The sequence below is a fragment of the Hylobates moloch genome, unplaced genomic scaffold (assembly GCF_009828535.3).
Source record: "Hylobates moloch isolate HMO894 unplaced genomic scaffold, HMol_V3 SCAFFOLD_17, whole genome shotgun sequence".
Taxonomy (NCBI): Eukaryota; Metazoa; Chordata; class Mammalia; order Primates; family Hylobatidae; genus Hylobates; species Hylobates moloch.
In genome coordinates this window covers 75,560,730-75,581,452 of record NW_026652292.1, presented here as the reverse complement: position 1 = coordinate 75,581,452, position 20,723 = coordinate 75,560,730, and the positions used below count along the sequence as shown (strand labels likewise).

The 20,723-nt window shown below is 45.3% G+C and overlaps 1 protein-coding gene across 1 annotated transcript in view; it reads right to left on the bottom strand.

Annotated features, from left to right (window-relative positions):
• Positions 1–20,723, bottom strand: part of SLC2A9 (solute carrier family 2 member 9) — a 218,513-nt gene that overhangs the window by 180,460 nt on the left and 17,330 nt on the right. Inside the window, exons 2-4 of the mRNA XM_058430106.1 lie at positions 15,420–15,580; positions 7,354–7,478; positions 2,270–2,415 (exon numbers count right to left, since the gene is read on the bottom strand). Coding sequence (XP_058286089.1) covers positions 2,270–2,415; positions 7,354–7,478; positions 15,420–15,451 — 303 coding nt within the window. The 5' untranslated portion in view covers positions 15,452–15,580. The remainder of the gene's footprint in view (positions 1–2,269; positions 2,416–7,353; positions 7,479–15,419; positions 15,581–20,723) is intronic.

Sequence of the window (20,723 nt, the reverse complement as noted above, 5' to 3'; positions counted from 1 at the left end):
GGTGAAGACAGAGGTTGAAGAAAGACCTTATGGACTCAAGCAGGAGAAAGAACTTGATATTGATTTATAAACAAAGAGGAATTTGGAAATGATCCCCAAAGAGAAAAGTTTAGCTCTACTGAGGTAAATATTTATTTACTTTTTTACCCCTAAAGGACAATAGCAGTCTTCATTGACTTTTAAATGTATTTTTGTTTAGGGAGCTGAGGCTGTTATCTTGTTTTTATTGTCAACATGTGGTGGTTATTTTGAGAATTTTAAAATATCTTTAGAAACAAAAAGCAAAAGAGTCTCTTTAGTTTGGAACCTCACTTAGGTTGAGAGACTGTTTCTAACACACTCACAATTAATTATAGAAATCGTCACGCATACGACAACCACAAATGTAAAATGTGAGTTGTTTCTGTTTTTGCAACAAAAGAAGAAACTAAAGTCATAGCTGTAATAACCCAGAATGGTCATAATAAAAGATCAGAAGCAGATGCCTCTGAGATGACCTCGATTGGCTGAAATATAAAAAGTCACTTATAATACCACAGAAAAGTACACTTAAGAATGGTCAAAATGGTAAATTTTACCACAATAAAAAATGTTCAAAACATTTAAAATTTGTGTTAAAAATGTAATGCAATGATTCCTCCACTTATAAAACCTTCCACTGAATGAGAAAAGAGCTGGCCCTAGGGTCAGTGAGGCTCGGCAGCTGGGACAGAAAGGACCCTATGGGCAGAATCAGCCCCTCCTCTCCAGAGCGCCCACATTCCCAGAAACACCAGTGTGGTCTGTCCTTGGATGTATAAGACATACCCCATATGTGGCTTTGAAAGCACACAGACCCGGGTTCTGGTTTCAGCACCAATATGTCCTTGTTTGTGAGAGCTCTGTCCCTTACCTCTCTCTGCTTGCGTCCAAGGCTGCGTATCTGAGCTACTCACAAAGTAGCTGTTAGGATTTGAGCAGCATAACAAATGAGTCTTTTACATAACTGCTCTAGGATTTACGAATTTGTTATGTTTGCCCCCTGCTGCTAGAATTCAGCTCCACAGGGAGCTGTTTGTCTGTTGTGCACTGTTCGTGCCTAGAACAGTCTGGCATGCAGTGGGCATTCGACCATCATTAGTGGTTTAATCTCTGCCCGCCCTCCTGCCCTGCCTGTGTGAGCGGGAAGGGAGCGCCCCTGCATCCCTGGGAGGCATCCCTTGGGAGGAATCCTAGCAAGTCCAGTGGCCTCTTTATCCCCATGTCTACCACCTCAGTTGCAGCTGCATCCTTTCCTTACCATGTGTACCAATAGCAGCAGCCCTTTGCCTCTCTCCTCCCCACCCTTCCCACTCTAGTCTACACCCACTGCCTCTACCCCAGAGCCACCTTCTAACACTGATCTGGCCATGTCACCCTCCAGCTCCAGCACCACCCAGGGCTTCCTATTCCCCCAGGGTGAAGTCTGTGGTGGCTCAGTGAACAGACGCTTCATCTCTCACCCTCCCCATGCCTGCTTTCTCCTCAGCCCCAAAGCCATCTGAGTTCTTTCCCAGGGCTGTGCCCCATCTTGAGCCTTTTCTTTGCTGATTTCCTTTCTCTGGTATATCCTCTCTCCCAATCCCCACCATCACCTGCCTAACTCCTGCTTACCCTTCAGGAGTCCATTGAGAGGCCACCTCTTCTAAAAAGCCTTCCTTGATTTTACCCCACCCCATTCAACCTGAGTGAAGTGTTTCTTTGCTCCCTGCCAAGGCCACACAGCAAGTAAATCACTGAACTGGGATTCAAATTCAGGCCCACCTGCTCCCAAAACAGCAAGCCAAAACCGGAAGACTCTACGTACTTATTTATTCAGGAAAAAAGAGACTAAAGAATGAGGTAGAGCTAAGCTAACATCTTGAAAAGATGCCCAAAATATATTAAATGAAAACACCAGGTTGTAGAACAATGTGTATGGCATAATTCCATCAAAACCACAATAAACTACATATGTTTATATAGGTTTTTAAAGCACAGAAGATGCCTAAACAAACAAAAATTGAGCTATTAATGATAATTACTGGGTGGGTGAACTTAAACATTCTATAAGGTTTCAATTTGTTATGTATTCTTTATGTCCTTAAAAAAAAAACTCAAAGGAACTCCACAACTTTTCTCCAATAATAAGTAAGAGGCTTGAATACCAGGAATTGCAAAATACAGGGACCAGCTTTTGGAGAAAAGACTCCTTCCTGCAGTGGTAACATGAGATGAGAGCAGATGCGGTTGACCAGGGAGCCACACTCACCTTCCCCAGCAGCTCAGGCAGGCCCAGAAGCTGCCCAGTGAACACGCCAATGCAGATAAAGATGGCGGTCACCTGCCCCAGAGAGCCACGGATCTCCTTGGGTGAGATCTCACTGAGGTACATGGGGAGCACACTGAGGGTGATGCCTGTATAGAGAAAGCATAGCAGCAGTTAGAGAGGTGTCTTCCCGAGGGAGCCGCACTCTGGTTACTATGCCTCTCTTGGCTCTACTTTGCCCTGGACATTAAATAGCACTGTAGCCACAGCATCTTTCCCAGAACTTTGCAAAAATTGCCAAAGCTTTCCCATTAACTTTATAATTTAATCCCTAAAGTATGACTGGAGGTGCATTTCAGAGGACAGGACACAGCTGATGGTGTTGGTGGAGGTGATGGTATTGATGGTGATAATGATGGTTATGGTGATAACGGTGGTCGTGATAGTAGTGGTGGTGGTGGTGATAGGGATGGTCATGATGGTGATGATGATGGTAGTGGTGATGGTGGTAGTGGTGATGGTGGTGATGGTAGTGATGGTAATGATGGTGATGGTGACGGTGATGATGGTGGTGGTAATGGTAGTGATGGTGGTGGTGGTAATGATGGTCATGATGGTGATGATGATGGTGGTGGTGATTGTGATGATGGTTGTGGCAATGATGATGATGGTGATAGTGGTGGTAGGAATGATGGTCATGATGGTGATGGTGATGGTGGTGATGATGATGATGGTAATGTTGATGGCATAGCAATAGTGATGATGATGGTAGTGATGGTGGTGGTGGTGGTGATGGTGATGGTAATGATGGTGATGCTGGTGGTGCTGATGGTGATGATGGCTGTAGCAATGATGATGGTGATTGTGGTGGTAGTAGTAATGGTGATGATAGTGATGGTGGTGATGGTGGTGATAGTGATGGTGTGGTGGTGGTGGTGACGGTGATGGCAATGATGGTGATGGTGGTCACAATGATAATAGCCAATACACATAGTGGCTACCAAGTAACAGGAATCATTCTCATCTCTTTATATGTATTAACATATTTACTTTTAACAATAGTCTTCTGAATTAAATATACTGTTACTATTTCTCTTCTAAAGATAAGTAAACTGAGGCACAGAAAAGTTGAGTAACTTGCCTAAATCACCAAGTAATGTCCAGAGATGCTTAAAAAAATTATTTTGCCCAATAGAGCCCCAGTGGGTCTCTGATCTTAGAACTTGTGCTTTTCCCACCAGCTAACATCGTCTCTTGTCATAAGTTATGGGACTCAGTTATGGCAGATGCTATTATACTCATTTTATAAAAATATAATATTTTTTTCTCTAAACCTTCTATATGAAGAACACTCCAGGAAGATGCCCTGTTGTCCCATTATGGTTTCAAATACTCTGGGAGAACCTGGCTGGATTAGCAAGTCTTAGAGCCTTCTATCATCTCAAAATCCTTCAGGTTTATCATTTGGCTTTAAATTCTTTTTTTTTTTTTTTTTTTTTTGAGATGGGGTTTCGCTCTTGTTGTCCAGGCTGGAGCACAATGGCATGATCTCGGCTCACCACAACTTCCACCTCCCAGGTTCAAGTGATTCTCCTGCCTCAGCCTCCTGAGTAGCTGGGATTACAGGCATGCACCACCACGCCCAGCTGATTTTTGTATTTTTAGTAGAGACGAGGTTTCTCCATGTTGGTCAGCTGGTCTCGAACTCCCGACCTCAGGTGATCCGCCTGCCTCGGCCTCCCAAAGTGCTGGGATTACAGGCATGAGCCACCGCGCCCGGCCTAGCTTTAAATTCTTTATTACAAACAGATCAGCCAGTTCAGGTAATGGCAGCAATATTCCTTTCTTTCTGACCAATTGTCTTAAGGGCACCTTAAGTGCCCTTGAGTTCCTCTCTCTGCTTTGAGAGGGTTGGTGAGAATACATGACATGAAGTCTCCGAGTCCTGGCATGACTCCAACAGGCCATGTGCCGCAAGTCGGAAAGACCGAAGTTTTTTCTTTCCTTCTTGTTCTTCTTTCTTTCCTGCTTCTTTTTGAAAAGCTCATAGGAAAAAGGGTCTAAAAGACATTTGTTCTATCTCTGCGGTTTTGTAAAAGGTCCATCTTGGAATGCAGCTTATTTTTAGTTAAGGAAATTCAGAGATCAATTAGTTATATGTTCGAAGGGTCAACTCCCCAGATTAGTCAAAGCAACAAGAAAGGGGATAATGGATAAAATATAAAACTGCCAAACTGAGAGAATCTCAGTCGCCTCCACTAGGAAAGGACTTTCCAGATGATCCACTGCAACCTCATCCAGCCTTTCTCCAAAGCAGGCAGGGCCTCTGAAACCCAAATCCTAGATCTGTACTTTATTAATTAAGAACACAAATAACAACAATGACAATAACACCATCAGCATTCCTGGAGTGGGGCACTAAGTGCCTGGAACTACACTAAGTACTTCACATATGTAGAACATCGTTTATTTTATTTATTTATTTACTTTTGAGATGGAGTTTTGCTCTTGTTGCCCAGACTGGAGTTCAGTGGGTGATCTCGGCTCACCGCAACCTCCATCTCCTGGGTTCAAGCGGTTCTCCCACCTCAGCCTCCCGAGTAGCTGGGATTACAGGTATGTGCCACCATGCCCGGCTAATTTTATATTTTCAGTAGAGACAGGGTTTCTCCATGTTGGTCAGGCTGCTCTTGAACTCCTGACCTCAGGTGATCTGCCTGCCTTGGCCTCCCAAAGTGCTGGGATTAGAGGTGTGAGCCACCGTGCCCGGCCCATTTAATTTTCATATCACCCAATGAGGGAGGCCTTACTACTAAGTTGCCATGCCAGGTGGGAAAGAGGCCAAGACTGTGAGGTCAATGGTTGCTGCGGTGGTCCCTGATTTGTACCCCCTCCCTGGATCCACATCCTTGGGGAGTTAGTCCTCTCTGACATTTATTCTGCACCTGGCCATGGGACTTGCTTGGGCCAAAGGGACATCAGCAAACGTGCATGCAAAGTGCTTGCACATTGTGCACATTGGGACTTTCTCCTTTGGCTGCTGCTGGAGGCCCAAGAACTTTATGTGAGGCAGCCCAGGCCCCCCTGGCCCAGGGTGGGAAGCCAAGAAATGAGCTGGCCCACTGACAGCCCCTGAGACCAGGCCACCTGCTAACACCCAAACACAGGCGTGAGACCATCCCAGGTCATCCAGCCACTGACCAATCTGAAGCCACCGCAGACACATGAGAAGGCCCAGCAGAGACTGGCAGAGCTGGCCCAGAGCGGAACTGCCCAGCCGACCCACAGAAGTGAAAGCACAGGAAAATGGTTATTATTTGAAGCCATTAAGTTTTGTTTTGTTATTTAAGAGACAGGGTTTCGCTCTGTAGCCAAGGCTAAAATGCAGTGGTGCCACCATGGCTTAAGTTTTGGGGTTTTTAAATGCAGCAAACCTAACCTATACAGATAAATTAATGAAATTAATGGAAGCAAGTGAGAGTATTCAGGCAGTCTGACTCCATAGTCTTCACCCCTAACCACTTTCCGGCTCCAGCTTTCTGAGCATTAGTGCCCCCATTTGTAAAATGAACATGAGAAAACAGTCTTTCATTATAGGAGGAGATCAAAAAAGATGAAAAGCATGAACACAGTTGGTCAATTATAAAACATTACATAGACACCAGCCATTATTCTTATGGATAAACTCTCAATAGCCATCAATAGAAGGAGTCTATTCAAGTAGTATAGACTAATGAATAGACAAATGATTGAGGAGTCATTTCATCTTGAGTTTGGACTATTAGAGAGGCCTAGATTATTCCCCTCCAGCAGGGCAACAAAGGTAAGTGAAGCCTCCTCTTCTCAACCTTACTTCCAGGCCCCCACTCTCCTGCTCACCTCTCCCTGAGACATTTTTGTTGTTCATATCACTCAGCTGAACAACTTGGTACCCTCAGCTTTTAAGAGATCGACAAGGAAGGGAATTAGCCTTTAAGAAGCTCATGCTAGGTTCCAGGCAGTACAGGCATGTGTGTGTGAGACAGAGAAAGAGAGAGAGAGAGTGTGTGTGTGTGTTTCTGTTCAGCCTTATTATAGCCTTTCGAAGTAGGTATTATTACCTCCATTTTACAAATGGGAAAACCAAGGCTCAGAGCCATTAAGTCACTTGCAGCAGAACTGAGATCCAAACTCAGGGATTTCTAATCCTAAGGCTTGCAATCTTTCCACAAATGCCTAAAAGTGATACTTTATGGATTTGCCTATTTAGAAAGACAGCAGAGTTTGTCTGACAATATATCTTGAGTCTCTCACTCCCACAGCCAGGATCTGTCCCCTTCTCCCCAGCTCCCCGCCCAGACCAGTCCCTTCCCTTGAACAGCTGGCTCCTCTGATTCCACTCCTGGCTTCCCCTCATACTCCCTTATTGGAACAAACCAGTCCATGTCACATTCCTCTCAACCCTCCCTGCATACTTGGCACAGGCCCACAGTCCTCACCATGGCCTACGAGGTCTTGTGTGATCTGGCCGCAGCTCCTCTTTGGCCTCATCAGTACCCATGCATCTCCTTGCTCTTGCTCAGACGTGCCATGCCTCCTTCTACCTTATGTATCTGTCTGCCCACTAGAATATAAGCTCCAGGGACAGGGTCTTGTTAATTATTGTGTCTCCATCCTATAGTGTGCCAGCCCTCGCAGGTGCTCCACAAATGCTTGGTGAGTAAATGAAACAATGAATGAGTCAGAGGCCCAGAGAAGAAACACCATCCTCATAAAAGCCCCCTGAAAACCACAAATAACCTTGGAATATTAACGTTATGATGAAGGTGACCAAGCAGAAGGCATGACATGCTGAAGACCATTCAGGTCTTTGGGGTAGACTGTGGGCCCTGCCCAGCATTCCTCAATTAGGGGTTAGAGCATCATGAATGGGATGGTTCATCCCATAGGACTGTCCCACTTTATGGGGAGTTCCAGCATCCTTGGTCCCTGCCAACTCAATACCAGCAGAGAGCCCCAGTCATTTGACAGCCCCAAACACCTCTCACATTTTGGGATACCCCCAAGGAGTATATTACTGCTCCCTCCCTGTCATGGTGAACTCTCACCTCCATCTATGCCCATGATGAAGCGTCCCATGATGAGCATTTCAAAGGCTCCTGCCTGGAGCGAGCAGGCCATCAGCAATGCAGCAGAAATTGCAAACCCATTATTGGCCAACAAAGTGTGCTTCCTGGAAAGAAAGGAGAGATTTGATGAAGACGTCTCACCATGAGGCATGTCACTGAACTGTCCATCCCAGGAGCAGGAGCCAGGCCCTTCTGAAGAATGAGTAGAGCAAGACTCAGGCACAGTGCAGGGAGCACTGGCCTTGCCACCTCTGGCTGCGTGAGTGGGTTCAGCCCTGGGGTCTACTAGGTCACTTCCAAGGGCACCATCAGCCTTGACATCTATGAATTCCCTGTGGTAGTATTTTATTGAATTAATTCTAAGGCTATCATTTAACATTTCTGAAGGCAATGGTCATCTTATAATTCATGAGTCAGGGTCCAGGCAGGAAAATGGAAACCACTGTAGGTATTTTAATGGAGAGAATTTAACACAGGGAATTGGTTAAGCAGATATTGGAGAACTGAGATGTCAAAAAGGAAGACCTCTGAAGAAGGGGTGTTTCCCACATGGTGCTGACACCTCAGGGGCCTGGATGAGGGCCCCAAAGACCTCTGAGAGTGGGCACTGTCCACTGGACTGTTTCCTCTGAGGAGCAATATGATTCTGGTTCTGGAAATGGACGAAGTTGGAAGCTGGAATCAACTGCCAATGTCATCACTGGGACTGGCAGGAAATTCAGGCAAACATAAAAAAGCAAGTCCCTTCTCTCTCCTCTAGTGCCCCTGTTGGCAAAGGACAAATGGGGGTGCAGGTCCCAGCCCCAGCATCAGAGAGAGAGAGAGACCAGAAGGGTAAGTGTGGAGCTAGGAGACAACAGCTTGACAACCAGCATAGCATTCTACAACTTTAGTTGGCTCCTTCCCTCCCTCCCTCCCTCCCTCCCTCTCTTCCTTATTTCCTTTCCTTTCCAGTGGCTCATAAAATAACAACACTCTTTAGACCCAATGGCATCTTAGATTTGATGAACTACAGTACTAAGTGTATGGCTGGACTAATCCTCTCAAACAAGATCGGGGAAATTTCCATGGCAATAATTATTAGTAACAGCTCTGTGTCAGGACTGCCATCACTGTTTTATAAACACATGCCTAAGACCTCATGGTTCAAATACCCAACTTGTTTGGAGGCCTGAGGACCTGGTTTCCCACACCAGCTGTATCCTTCAGGAACTAGGAGACTTTGAACTTCATTGCTCTGTGTTTTCTTTTCCTCACTTTTGCAAAATAATCCTAAAAGCCCACATTTACTGAACTTTTGCTGTAGGATAGACCCTGCATGGGTAGCTCATTTAATCCTCAAAATGACCCAAAGAGATAGGTGCTCTTATAATCTTTATTTTATAAACAAGTTAACTAGGTTCCTGGCAAGCTAGAAACTTGTTTTATTTTTAATTTTTATTCTTGAGACAGAGTCTTGCTCTATCACCCAGGCTGGAGTGCACTGGCGCAATCTCTGCTCACTGCAGCTTCCACTTCCCGGGTTCAAGCGATTCTCCCGTCTCAACTTCCTGAGTAGCTGGGATTACAGGCACGCACCACCACACCCAGCTAATTTTTGTATTTTTAGTACAGACAGGGTTTCACCATGTTGGCCAGGATGGTCTCGAACTTCTGCAGGTGATCTGCCTGCCTCAGCCTCCCAAAGTGCTCGGATTACAGGCGTGAGCCACTGCATCTGGCCTAGAAACTTGTTTTAGGTCATACAGTCAGTGAGTCAAGGAGTTGGGGAAACATCTTAGCCCTTTACAGCTAATATTTTTCCTATAGACTCAATGAGTTAACAGATACTAAATTGTTTTGTAAATTGTGGAAAACTAGGAACTTGATAGGGGGCCTTTTTAAAATTACTTTTAGGAGTTAAATCTCTTGACTTCTAGTCCAGAGCCATATCCACTCTTTCTGATTTGTTTCAAATTTTCCACTAATTTTTCTTCTCTTTCTAGATCTTCCTGGAGAATTCCATGGTCAATGACTTTTGTTGCTCAATGATGACAGTACAAAGGTTGTTCACTGCAGCAGCCGGTGATTGAGACAACCCAAGTGTCCATGAATAAAGGACTATTTAAATAAATTATGACACATCCATATGGTGGGACATGATGCAGATATTAAAAAAGAGGCAGCTTTCTATATTCTGATATGGAAAGATCTCCAAGATATACCAAGTACAAAGAGCAAGGTATAGAACTTTTTGTAAAATATGCAACAATATATGTAAAAAAGTGTCTGTGTGTGTGCATCTGTGTGTGTCTCTGTGTGTGTAGATTAGACATAAACCTTGGAAAAGACATACAAAAAACTGGTAACACCAGTTGCCTCCAGGGAGGGGAGCAGAATGGCTGGAGGACAGAAATGGAAAGGAAACCCTTCACTTTATATTCATTTGATCCCTTTGAAAGTTCAGCCACAGGAATGTATTAATTATTCAAAAAGAAATATAATTTCGTTTTTAAAAAATTAATTTAAATGGACCTCATGGTAGAAAAAAGAAACTCATTGACTTGGCAGACACTTAAAACCTCCATTCAAGATGCATGTCCCTGATTGTGTGAGGAAGGTCACAAGCTCTGGTGCAATCAAGATGAGCCTGAGTCTGAAGGTATTCATTTCTGCTGGTGGAACCTCCACACACAGCGGCCACACACGACACTGCTCAGAGTTCCTGGCCCTCCCTGCGGGCCTCTAAGGAACCTCCAGTTTCCTTATGGAGAAAGCGGGGCAGTGGGTGAGACGAGGGGTGGGAGATAAGGCTTTGGAGTGGGGAACCTGGGCTGAAAGCGTGTTCTCCAGCTCAGTCAGTAAACAGGGAGTGTCAGACACTGGTATTCCACTGGGAAAACGGAGTCATTCCTGTTCTCACCTCATGGACTTTACAGTCTAATTAGGAACACAGGCATCAAATAAATTGTCGCACAAAAGCTTATTAAAAAGCAATCCTGACTTGTAGAAGTAAAGGCATCGAGGCTATGGGCGTGTACACCTGGGACCCATGCATCTCCTGCCTGCTTGTTCTCCAGTATCTGCTCTGTTTCAAAGGGAACTGCTCTCCCTGAATCCCCTGCCTTCTGGCTTCATAAGAGGAATTCCTGGTAGGATTGGCCACTCTTGCTAGGGTTCTGGCTTTCTGGGGGCTGGGGTGTTGACCAAGGAGAGGCCTTCATGGAGGGCTGGGATGGGGAGAAGCAAGCTGCCCCACTCCCACCCTCTGGGACCATGACAGGTGCAGCTCCTCTGTGGCTCCAGCCTTCTCTCTGTGGTCCCTGCCCCCTGCCCCCTCTGCCACATGGCCCTAGCTTTGGGCCCCAGAAATGCTGCCTCTCTCTTGCCCAACCTCCATCCTTCTTCTGGGAGGAGTTCCTCAAATTTCCACCAAGAAACCTTCCTGCCTGTCTCCACCTAACCATGGCTTCAGGAGTGGATGCGTGGTACAGGCCTGGCCAGTCAACATACAATTGCTCGTCGTTCTCAAGGCATTTGGGATGTGCTTTTTTAAAAGCACTTAATCCAGAGCATTAGAATGTTATTTGCCAGGATTTTCTAACTTTGGCACTATTCACATTTGGAGCTGGAAAATTCTTTGTTGTGGGGGCTGTCCCGTGCATTGTAGGATATTTAGAGGCATCCCTGGCTTCTCCTAGATGCTAGTAGCACCCTTGAGTTATGACAACCAGAAACATCTCCTGGCATTGTCAAATGTCCCCTGATGAGGCAACACTGCCCTCTGAGAACGCTTGAACGCATGCAACCTCGCTTAAGTCAAAGAGATTCATGCCTGGGACTTTAATTACAACTATTGGAAGGAGAATTTCCACCAAGCTGGGCCCATCTTATACCTCCATGGGAGAGACTGCCTGACAATGAAGCCAACACAAAGCAAGGTGAGCTGAGAGGTGGAGACAGATTTGGATTTTTTAAAAGCTATCGTCTGAGCCACTGGATTCAACCAAGTTACATTTTAGTTATTGTGAGCCAAGTAATTCCCTTTTGGGCTTCAGCCAGTTTGCTTTGGGTTCCTGTCACAGGCATTCAAAAAGCCTCCTTAGTAACATGAGACACTGTAAATTTGATCTCGTTCCACCCTCATAGCTGCTCCCTCAAGTGGGTTTGTTTATCTGTACTTTACAGATTTAAAAATTAAAGGGCATAGCAGCTGCCTCTTCTATCTCTACCATCCATTCACAGCACTGCTCAGAATCATAAAGACTTGCATAATGAATTACTCAGGGGCTGCCTCCCTTGCCTAAATGTCACCTTAAGCCCCAGATGTTGTGTCTCTCTTGTTCACTGAAGCCCCAGTGCCAAAAACAGTACCTTACTCCTTGTAGGTGCTCAAAAATGTTTGTTTGGATAGATGAATATGGTTACATGCCTTGTCTAAGAGTCTGGCCCAGGATCAGATTTCAAAGCCCATGTGTGTTTTCCTATAGTTTCTTATATGTTTTTTCTGCTTTGTTCCAGACGGAAGAACTAGATCCAATGATATGTGTAAGGAGAATCATTTCAGCACAATTGAAAGAACAGATTCACAATTGACTCTGTCAAGTGATGGAATGACCCATCTCAAATAAAGCCAATGAGGTTGATGATGGTGATGATGACGATGATGATGATGATGATGATGATGATGACACTAGTGAACAAAGGCTGGGTGAAGAGTCTGGGTCAACTGCAGGGATGAACACTTCACATCTACCATTTCATTTAATCTTCACAACAACCCTCTGACATGGCCATTCTTTATCTTCATGTCATCGTGAACTAAGTAAAGGTCAGAGTCTAAGAAACACATGTACAGCCCCATGAACCGTGTGCATCAGAGCCCAAACTTGAAGCTGGACCTGTAGCTAGTGTTTGTGCACCAAACATAGTCACTGTCCTGTCTCATGAGGGAAGGAGGGTCCTGTCACTGTGGCCATGGAAGCAGAGGACAGAGGATGCTAAATGGGTCACTGAGATTCAACCAGAATTCTTGATCGCTGAGAATTCCCTCAGCCAGAGACTCCAAGGGGTGAGGAACCTGCATCTGTGTAAGGCCCACGTCATGTGGTATGGCCCATCTCCAGAGACTCTTCCTGGCCCATTTCGCTTCCCTGCCCTCCTTTATCACCCAAGTCACAGACAAGTTTGACATTCCCTAGCTAGGAACAGCCCCACTGCTGGAGCAGCCAGTGACCAGCCCCACCGGAACTCTTCCCCACTTCCCTGGAATGTCTCCCCCAGCTATACCTTTGAGCACCTTCCACTGGGCCTCCTGGGCTGCCATTGCAGTTTCCTCTCCCTCCCTGACAATCTCCATGGGAGAGGAATAACAGAGCATCAGGAAGGCGTTTCAAATAGCATCATGTCACAGGAAGAGTGTTGGCCTGTGGTCAAACACACGCAGATCTGAACTTCAGTTCAACTCCATTTTGTAACCTTGGTCCAACTGCCCACTGGGTATTGGACTCATCATTTGGAAAGTGCAGGCAATGATGCAAACATGGAGTTTTAAGAAGTAAATGATATATGGGATGTCAAGGACAAGGCAGGAGGTCAACAGATGGTAGCTTTCTTTTTCAATTTTTGCTCCTTTTCTCCCCAGCAGAGTTGCTCTTCAAGCTGACACTTCAGCCCAATTCAACTTTTACTCTCATAATGATGAAAAGGAAACTGGCAGCTGCTTGGGGCATAACAACCAACACCTTTTGATCTGATCTTTTTCTGCATCCTCACTTCTTGACGACTCCTCCATTATTTAGAGATTGAAGGTATTTTCAAAGATGTTTTCTCTTTTGCTTTCCTTTTCCTTTTTTTTTTTTTTTTTTTGTTGCCATGCCAGTGAGGGTAGTAAAGCTACTTTCATTGCCCTCATTTTTTAGGTGAGAATAATGCTGGCTGAGAAGTGAGGTGGCAAAATCCCTTGTAACACACCTGATACACAGCAGAGTCAGGACTTGCTGAGCCACAGCATTCTGACCTGATTCCAGTGTTCCTTTTCCTATTCCATCTGCTTGGGTTCAGAGCCTCCTTGAGGAGCAGCCTTGGGGTATAAGTGCCATGGTCAGGTATAAAGCAAGGAGACATCACAGGCCAGATCCTAGGGCATGGGGAGTGACTCCATCCAACTAGGACAAGCAAGAGGACCATGGGCAGGGTCTGGGTTGGGCAGGAGGCTTAGTGACCATGCCTCAGGGACCCTGGCCAGTAATGCCAATCTGGGTGCCAGCCTGTTGTCAAACAGTCACGGTTTTACAGTACATTCCCAGCATTGGGAATTGGCCCCTAACTAAGATCCACTTGGCATAGTGGAAAGATCATGATTCCAGCCTAAGCTCAGCCACAGGGTGAGCTAGCTAAGCTTGTGCAGATGCCCTCACCTCTCTGACCTCCCGTTCCCCATCTACAGACCCCACGGAGGACAGAAAATTAAACAAGAGAATGTGTGAGTACCTGGAACCTTGAAGGACCTCAGACAATGGCATCTCTCACTACATCATGCAGTAGTTTTACTTCCTGGCCCTGAATTCCCATTAGTTACTGCTCTGAAAGTGGGCTTGGGGACAAGCAAAATGTCAGCACCTCCCCTACCTCACGGGTATCACAGACCCTCATAAGCACCACTTGGATGTTTTCAGGGTGGCTTCCTGTCCCAACTTTTGGAAATCTTGCTTTGAAACATCGTCAACTCTAGTTTTCTCCTTGTTGGGCTGTGAGGAAGAATGTAAAGGGTTAGGTCATTTCAGATTGTGAAATGGGCTCCTTCTTAACAGGGTTTCTGTAGTCCCATGGTCTGAGGAGATTTTCTGGGGTCTGATAAATCTCCTCTTCAACTCATGTCAATGCAATATGGAGTTTTGTCGAGTACTTACTAGGTAGTGATGTCAAGGTGATGATGAGGGAAATGCCAAATAATGTGGTCAATAACAATAATTTTTATTTATTCAGCTACAACTCATGGCCATTCTCCTTCCATTCATTTGGTCTAACTCTTGTAACATTCCCTGCAGGTAGAAACTATCATCCCCATTTTACAGATAAGAAAATTGAGGCTCAAATAAATTAAATGATGTGGTCAAGGCCACACAGCTAGTAAGTGGAAGACACATGATTCAAGTTAAGACACAAATGTTCTGGCCCCGCCAGACTGATGTAATGACTCCTCCATCACTTGGAGAAGCTTTACTCTTTCCACACACAGCTCACTGGCTTCCAGGATGCTGTTGTTATGAACAAGAATACAGAGAAAGCATTGTTTGTGGGGATTCATTGATAAGTCAATCTGCTCTGAGAGAAGGATTCCTGTCTAAAATAAGTGAGGAATGAGGCTCACAAGGTCAAGTGAGCTGATTGGAGAGGGCCTGGGTAGGAAAGACTGATAGGAAGTTTTTGATTCTCACTGCTTCCTTATTTGTAATGTAAATGATCTGAAATGACCTAAATGTCTATCAGTCAGGGAGTGTGGCTAAATAAATGATGAGACAGCCATATAGTGGAAGACTGTCTAAGCAGCCAATTTTCTGGAAAAGCAGATCTGTATGTACTTACGTGGAACAATTTCCAAGGCACTGCACTGTGTTTTCTATTTGCCCCAACACCCAGATCAATTCCCCTCTCCTCCCTGTTCTGCTCTGTGCCCCGGGAGCATCTCCTGGATGGCAACATGGCTTCCTGGTTTATTGGCTTTCACATGGGTGTGACCAGTGTGCACCTCTGCAGCAGGATGGAGGGTGGGAGGACGGAGGGGTCAGGGCATTTCTTCCCTGCTCCTCCCCGATGTGGGTGCTGTGGCTCTGACACAGCCTAGTCCCTATACGCTTCTGCTGCTGCTCATCAGCCTGCAGTCCATGGCTTCAGTTATCTTTGGGCCTTGGTCTCTGATTTCTTCCCCTTTCCCCTTTGGGCATTTGAATCTCTCCGGTTGAACTGTCTGAGTGGAGTTCTTTTGCCTGTCAGGACCCTGACAATGACACAGATATTTTATGAACATGGAGGGCACCCCCAGAAAGAGACAGCCCCCTACTGACCTCCCAAGAACCTTTCCAATCATCTTCACCATTAACGTCCCCACAAGTCCACCGATGGCGAATATGGACACAGTCACAGACCAGAGCAGAGTCAGAGTGTCTGGGTCTATTGGACATCCATGCCTTCTTTCCCATGAATCATTGTAAAAGGCCTTGATGTACTGAAAATAAACAACAAACCATGTTATTTCCTTCTGTTCCATCCTGCTGCTTGAAGCAAGCCAGTGTATAAAACAAAACAGCTTTCACAGAGCATTTTCATGCATAGCACTTTGCTAATTTCTGTTTGAGCTTTATCTCATTGGCCTCTTCTAACAGATTTTGGGAAGAGCAGAAGATGTTAATCTTTATTATATTCAAATGGCATTTTTTTTCTTTTATGGCTAGTTTTTTTGTGTTTCTTGCATCTTTGCCTATCCCGAGGTACTTTTTTGGTAACAAAATGTTTCCTCTTTTTACCTCATTTTGGAGATAGGGAAACTGAGGCTCAGGGAGACAAGGTGACTTGCTAGGTAAGTGCTAAACCTGGGAGCTGGACTCAGATCTGACCCCAAGCTTATGATGAGCTTTATAGCTGGGCTTCTCCAATTCTAGTGCACCGCAGCATTGCCGTGGAGGTGTGTTAAAGGGCATATACCGGGTGGGTGCAGAGGCCCACGCCTGTAATCCCAGCACTCTGGGAGGGTGAGATGGGTGGATCACTTGAGGCCAGGAGTTCGAGACCAGTCTGGCCAAGATGGTGAAATCCTGTGTCTACTAAAAATACAAAAGTTTGCTGGGCGTGGTGGCATGCACCTGTAATCCCAGCTACTCAGGAGGCTGAGGCATGAGAATCTCTTGGACCCAGGAGGCGGAGGTTGCAGTGAGCCAAGATTGCACCATTACACTCCAGCCTGGGTGACAGAGTGACACCCTGTCTCAAAAGAAAAGGGGGGGGGGGGGCACATATCTAACAAAAAAAAAGGCAAAAATGCAACACACACAAAAAAACTAGCCATAAAAGAAAAAAAATGCTCATTTGAATATAATCAAGATTAACATCTTCTGCTCTTCCAAAGACGTCATTCAGAAATGAAAAGACAACCCATAGACTGAGATAACATATTTGCAACACACAGAACTACAAATAAATCCCATCCACGATATACAAAGAACTCTAACATGTCAATAAGGAGGCAAATGATACAATTAAAAATGAGCAAAAATTTGAACAGACTCCAGAGAAAATACAAATGCTAATGACAGAATGCCTGACATCATTAGTCAACAGACAAATGAGACCACAAGGAAATACAACTTCACATTCACTAGAGTCTCATCACTGCCAATTCTGATTCAGTGTGTTTGGGACAGGGACTAGGTGATTCTGATGTACACCAAAGACTGAGGTCCATGGCACTAAGCTCCAAACAGAGTTCAGTCCCCAAGGTACTTAGAGTTCCCTGTTGCTACCCAACGTGAGTCCACAAACCTCAGCTGAGCCAGTACATGACACTGCAGAAAAAGCTTAGGTTCAGGTCGCTCAGACCTGGGCTCAAATCCCAGCACAACAACTTGGTAATGATTTAAATCAGCTGAACCTTGGTTTTCTTATCTGCAAAATGGGAATGATGACATTGACCTCTCAGGACTATTGTGAGGGTCAAATGAGAGCTTGAAGCAGTGGCCAGTACTTGAGTGGAGCTTACACAATCCCACACAGGCTAAAAATTAAAAGATCTGGTAAGACTGAGGAGTGACAAGCAGTGTGTAGTCTGCTGGTAGAGTTTGACTTGACAGCCATCTTGGAAAACAGCTTTGGCATCATCTAGTCAAATGGAAGATGCCTGTAACCTACAACTCAGCAAATCCACTTCTAGAAAACTCCCCTGAAAAACTGTTTCCGGGGAGCCCTAGGATATATGTACTCAGATGTCCATGGCAGCATTGCACATAATAACTCCAGACGAGAAACAGCCCAGGTGCCCATGGTCGGTAGCAGGGATAAACAAATTGCAGAATCATCATCATATGAAACATCACAGCCACAAACATGAATGAATATAGCTCTGTCAAACACATATGGTAAAACCTGGCAAAAAGAACACCTACCAAAAGCAGCCAAAAACAAAACATACACAGTCTGATTCCATATGTAAAACCCAAAAGTATGCCAAATTAAAATTTTTTGGAGAATTATATATAGACAGTAAAACTACAAAGAAAGAATTATTTCAAATGTCAGGTCAGGGGTCATCTTGGGGGATGACAGAAGAAATAACTGGGGAGGGTCACTTGGTAGGTCCTTCTTCTTTTTTTTTTTTTTTCAGGCTGGAGTGCAGTGGCGTGATCACAGCTCACTGTAGACTTGATCTCCTGGGGTCAGGAGGTCCTCGTATTTCAGCCTCCCGAGTAGCTGAGACAGACAACTACAGGTATGTGCCACTACGCCTGGATAAATTTTTTTTTGTTTGTTTCTTGTACAAAGGAGGTCTCCCCATGTTTCCCAAGGCTGGTCTCAAACTCCTGGGCTCAAGCGATCCTCCCGCTGCAGCCTCCCCGGACCTTTTATTCTTAACCTGGATTGTGACATGAGTGTTAGATTTATACTCAGTCTTTAAAGTGTGTGTGTGTGTGTGTACATGCACACAGGCATAATGCATATGTGTGTATTTTATATACTCTTTTGTATGCATAATACATGCTGCCATTTAACCTGGAAAAGAAAAACGGTAGGAAAGTGTTCCAGGCAAAGGGAGAATTATGCCAAGACAGCAGGACAGAAGAAAGTTTGGGTGGCCATGGAATTGCAAGGAGGCCAATGGGGGAGGAACAGGACCAGAAAGGGAAGGAGTGGGCTGGATGAAGTTGGAGGGGCAAGAAAGGGCAGGTCATGTGGGCCTGATAGGTCATGGAAGTGAGCCTGGTTTTTACTTGGATTCTACTCTAGATGAAGTGGGAAAGTATTAGAGGGTTTTTGGCAGGGGGAGGACATGGTGTGGCTTGCATTTTCAGAGGATCCCTCTGGCAAGTGGATGAAAGAGGAGCTAGACAGGAAGCCAGGCACGCTTGGGGGGCACTGCAGTGGTCCAAAGATCATGGTGGCCTCACTAAGCAATGGAAATGGAGGGAAGTGGATGGATTTAAGATATATTTTGAGAGTAGAATAGGCAGGACTTCCTGGGTGACTGGCTCCAGGTTTGACAACAGATGGTGCTGCAGAAAGTGAAAGAAGAACACAGAAGACTCCCAGGTTTCAGACGTAAGCAAATGGTCTGATGGAAGGAAATGAGGTGAGGAGGGGAGACACCCTCTGCTTGCGAGGTATTTATCTTCTTTCTGTTTTCTCTCTTTCTGGCTTCATAACTATCTTACTCATAGCATGGAGTGAAGATAGAATATATTATCAACAGCTACAGCTATTTTTATTGATGATGAAGTTTCCAGACCTCAGTGCGCAAGATACTGATCTACATCATCCACTGACTCATTCAACAAACATGTGCTGAGTACTGGGCCCTGAGCTAGACACAGAGATACACGGAACATAACCCTGGATCTCAAAGATCTTCCATCCACTGGAGCTGATAATGCATTATATCATTTAAGGATGCTCTTGGCTGCAAGTAACAGGAAACCTCAACTCAAAATAGCTGAACAATGAGGACACTTACAGAAATGCAAATTTACAGGAGTGGTGAGCTTCAAGGACAGCCGATCTGGTGGCTCAGTAATGGCCAAGCAAATTTACAGGAGTGGTAAGCTTCAAGGACGGCCAATCTGGTGGCTCAGTAATGGCCAAGAATCCAGATGCCACCTGGTTGCTTCACTCTGCTTTCCATAGTTTTGATTTCATCCTAAGACAGCTGCACTCACAATTGTAGGATGGCTCCTAGTAGCAGTTTTGGCTACATGCTTTTCTATTCATGCATGGCTGCGGAGAGTAACCTTGGCCTCTCATAGATCTCTTGGTGCGAAGAGGAACTTTCCTGGAAGCTTCTAACAAACTTCTCTTTATGTCCTACTGGGCATAGCTAGGGCACAGATCCCTTACTAAACCAGTGTGGAATGGGACCCATCAGCCTGTACCTCTGCCCCTGAATTCCTTTCCTTTATCTGCTCCTCCCTACCTGAGTGAACGGGACCACCATTCTCCAGTTACTCAGCCAAAACCCACGAAGTGATTCTTAACTCCTGCCCTTGATCCAATCTGTTCAACTAATCCACCCTCACTCATCCCTGACTGTTAGGGTTGAATTGTTTCTAACCTCACACCTCCAGATTTATATACTAAAGTCCTAACTCCCCGTACCTCAGAATGGGTACTTATTTGAAATAGGGTCATTGCAGATATAATTAATTAAGATGAGGTCATATTGGATTAAGGCTCACCCTACTCCAATATGACTGGTGTCCTTTATAGAAGGAGGACACAAAGACAGACACTGGTACAGAGTGAATTTTGTTTCCCTCCAAACTTCATATGTTGAAGTCCTAACCCCTAGTACCTCAGAATGTGACCTTATTTGGAGACAATCTTTACAAAGCAAATAACATTTAAATGAGGTCATTAGAGTGTTCCCTAATCCAACGTGACTGGTACCCTGATAAAAAGGAGAAATGTGGAGATAGACAGGCACAGGAGGAAGATGATGTAAAGAGGCATGGGGAGAAGATGGCCATTTGTGAGCCAGAGAGAGGGGGCTAGAACTGAGCCTTCCTTCAAAGCCCTCAGAAGGAATCCACCCTGCCAACACCTTGATATTGGACTTCTGGCTTCTAGAACTATGGAATAACGCACTTCTGTTCTTTCAGTCACTCAGTTAATGGTACTTTGTTACAGCAGCTCTAGAAAACTAATATATTGATTGCCTAGCTTCCAAAAGGCTTCTCACCACTTCCACCATTCCTCTACTCAACTGGTCCAAACTGCCATCCCCTCACTGGGGCTACCAGGACACTGATTCCTCAGCCTTCATCAGGGTGCTACCAGCAGCCTTCAGAATGGCCACTGTGTTCTCTCTCAGTGGCTGGACATTTAGCTGACATTGACCACTTAGTCAATGTCAAGGCTTTATGTACTCTATTGGACATTTATCTGCCTTTTTAGGCTCCCCAGCATCAGAAGCCCTCTTCCCACCTGGGAGACTTTCCTGCCTTAGAATCCTGAGTGGGAAACAGAGGACACACAACTACAGAAGCTAAACGTGCCAGACACCCGCTCTCCCAGCATGCCCTGCAGCTGGAAGTGGACATGTGACTAAGGCTCAGCCAATCAGATGCCGGAACTTTGACCAAGGTGCTACTGGGGCTAAGACATGGGGC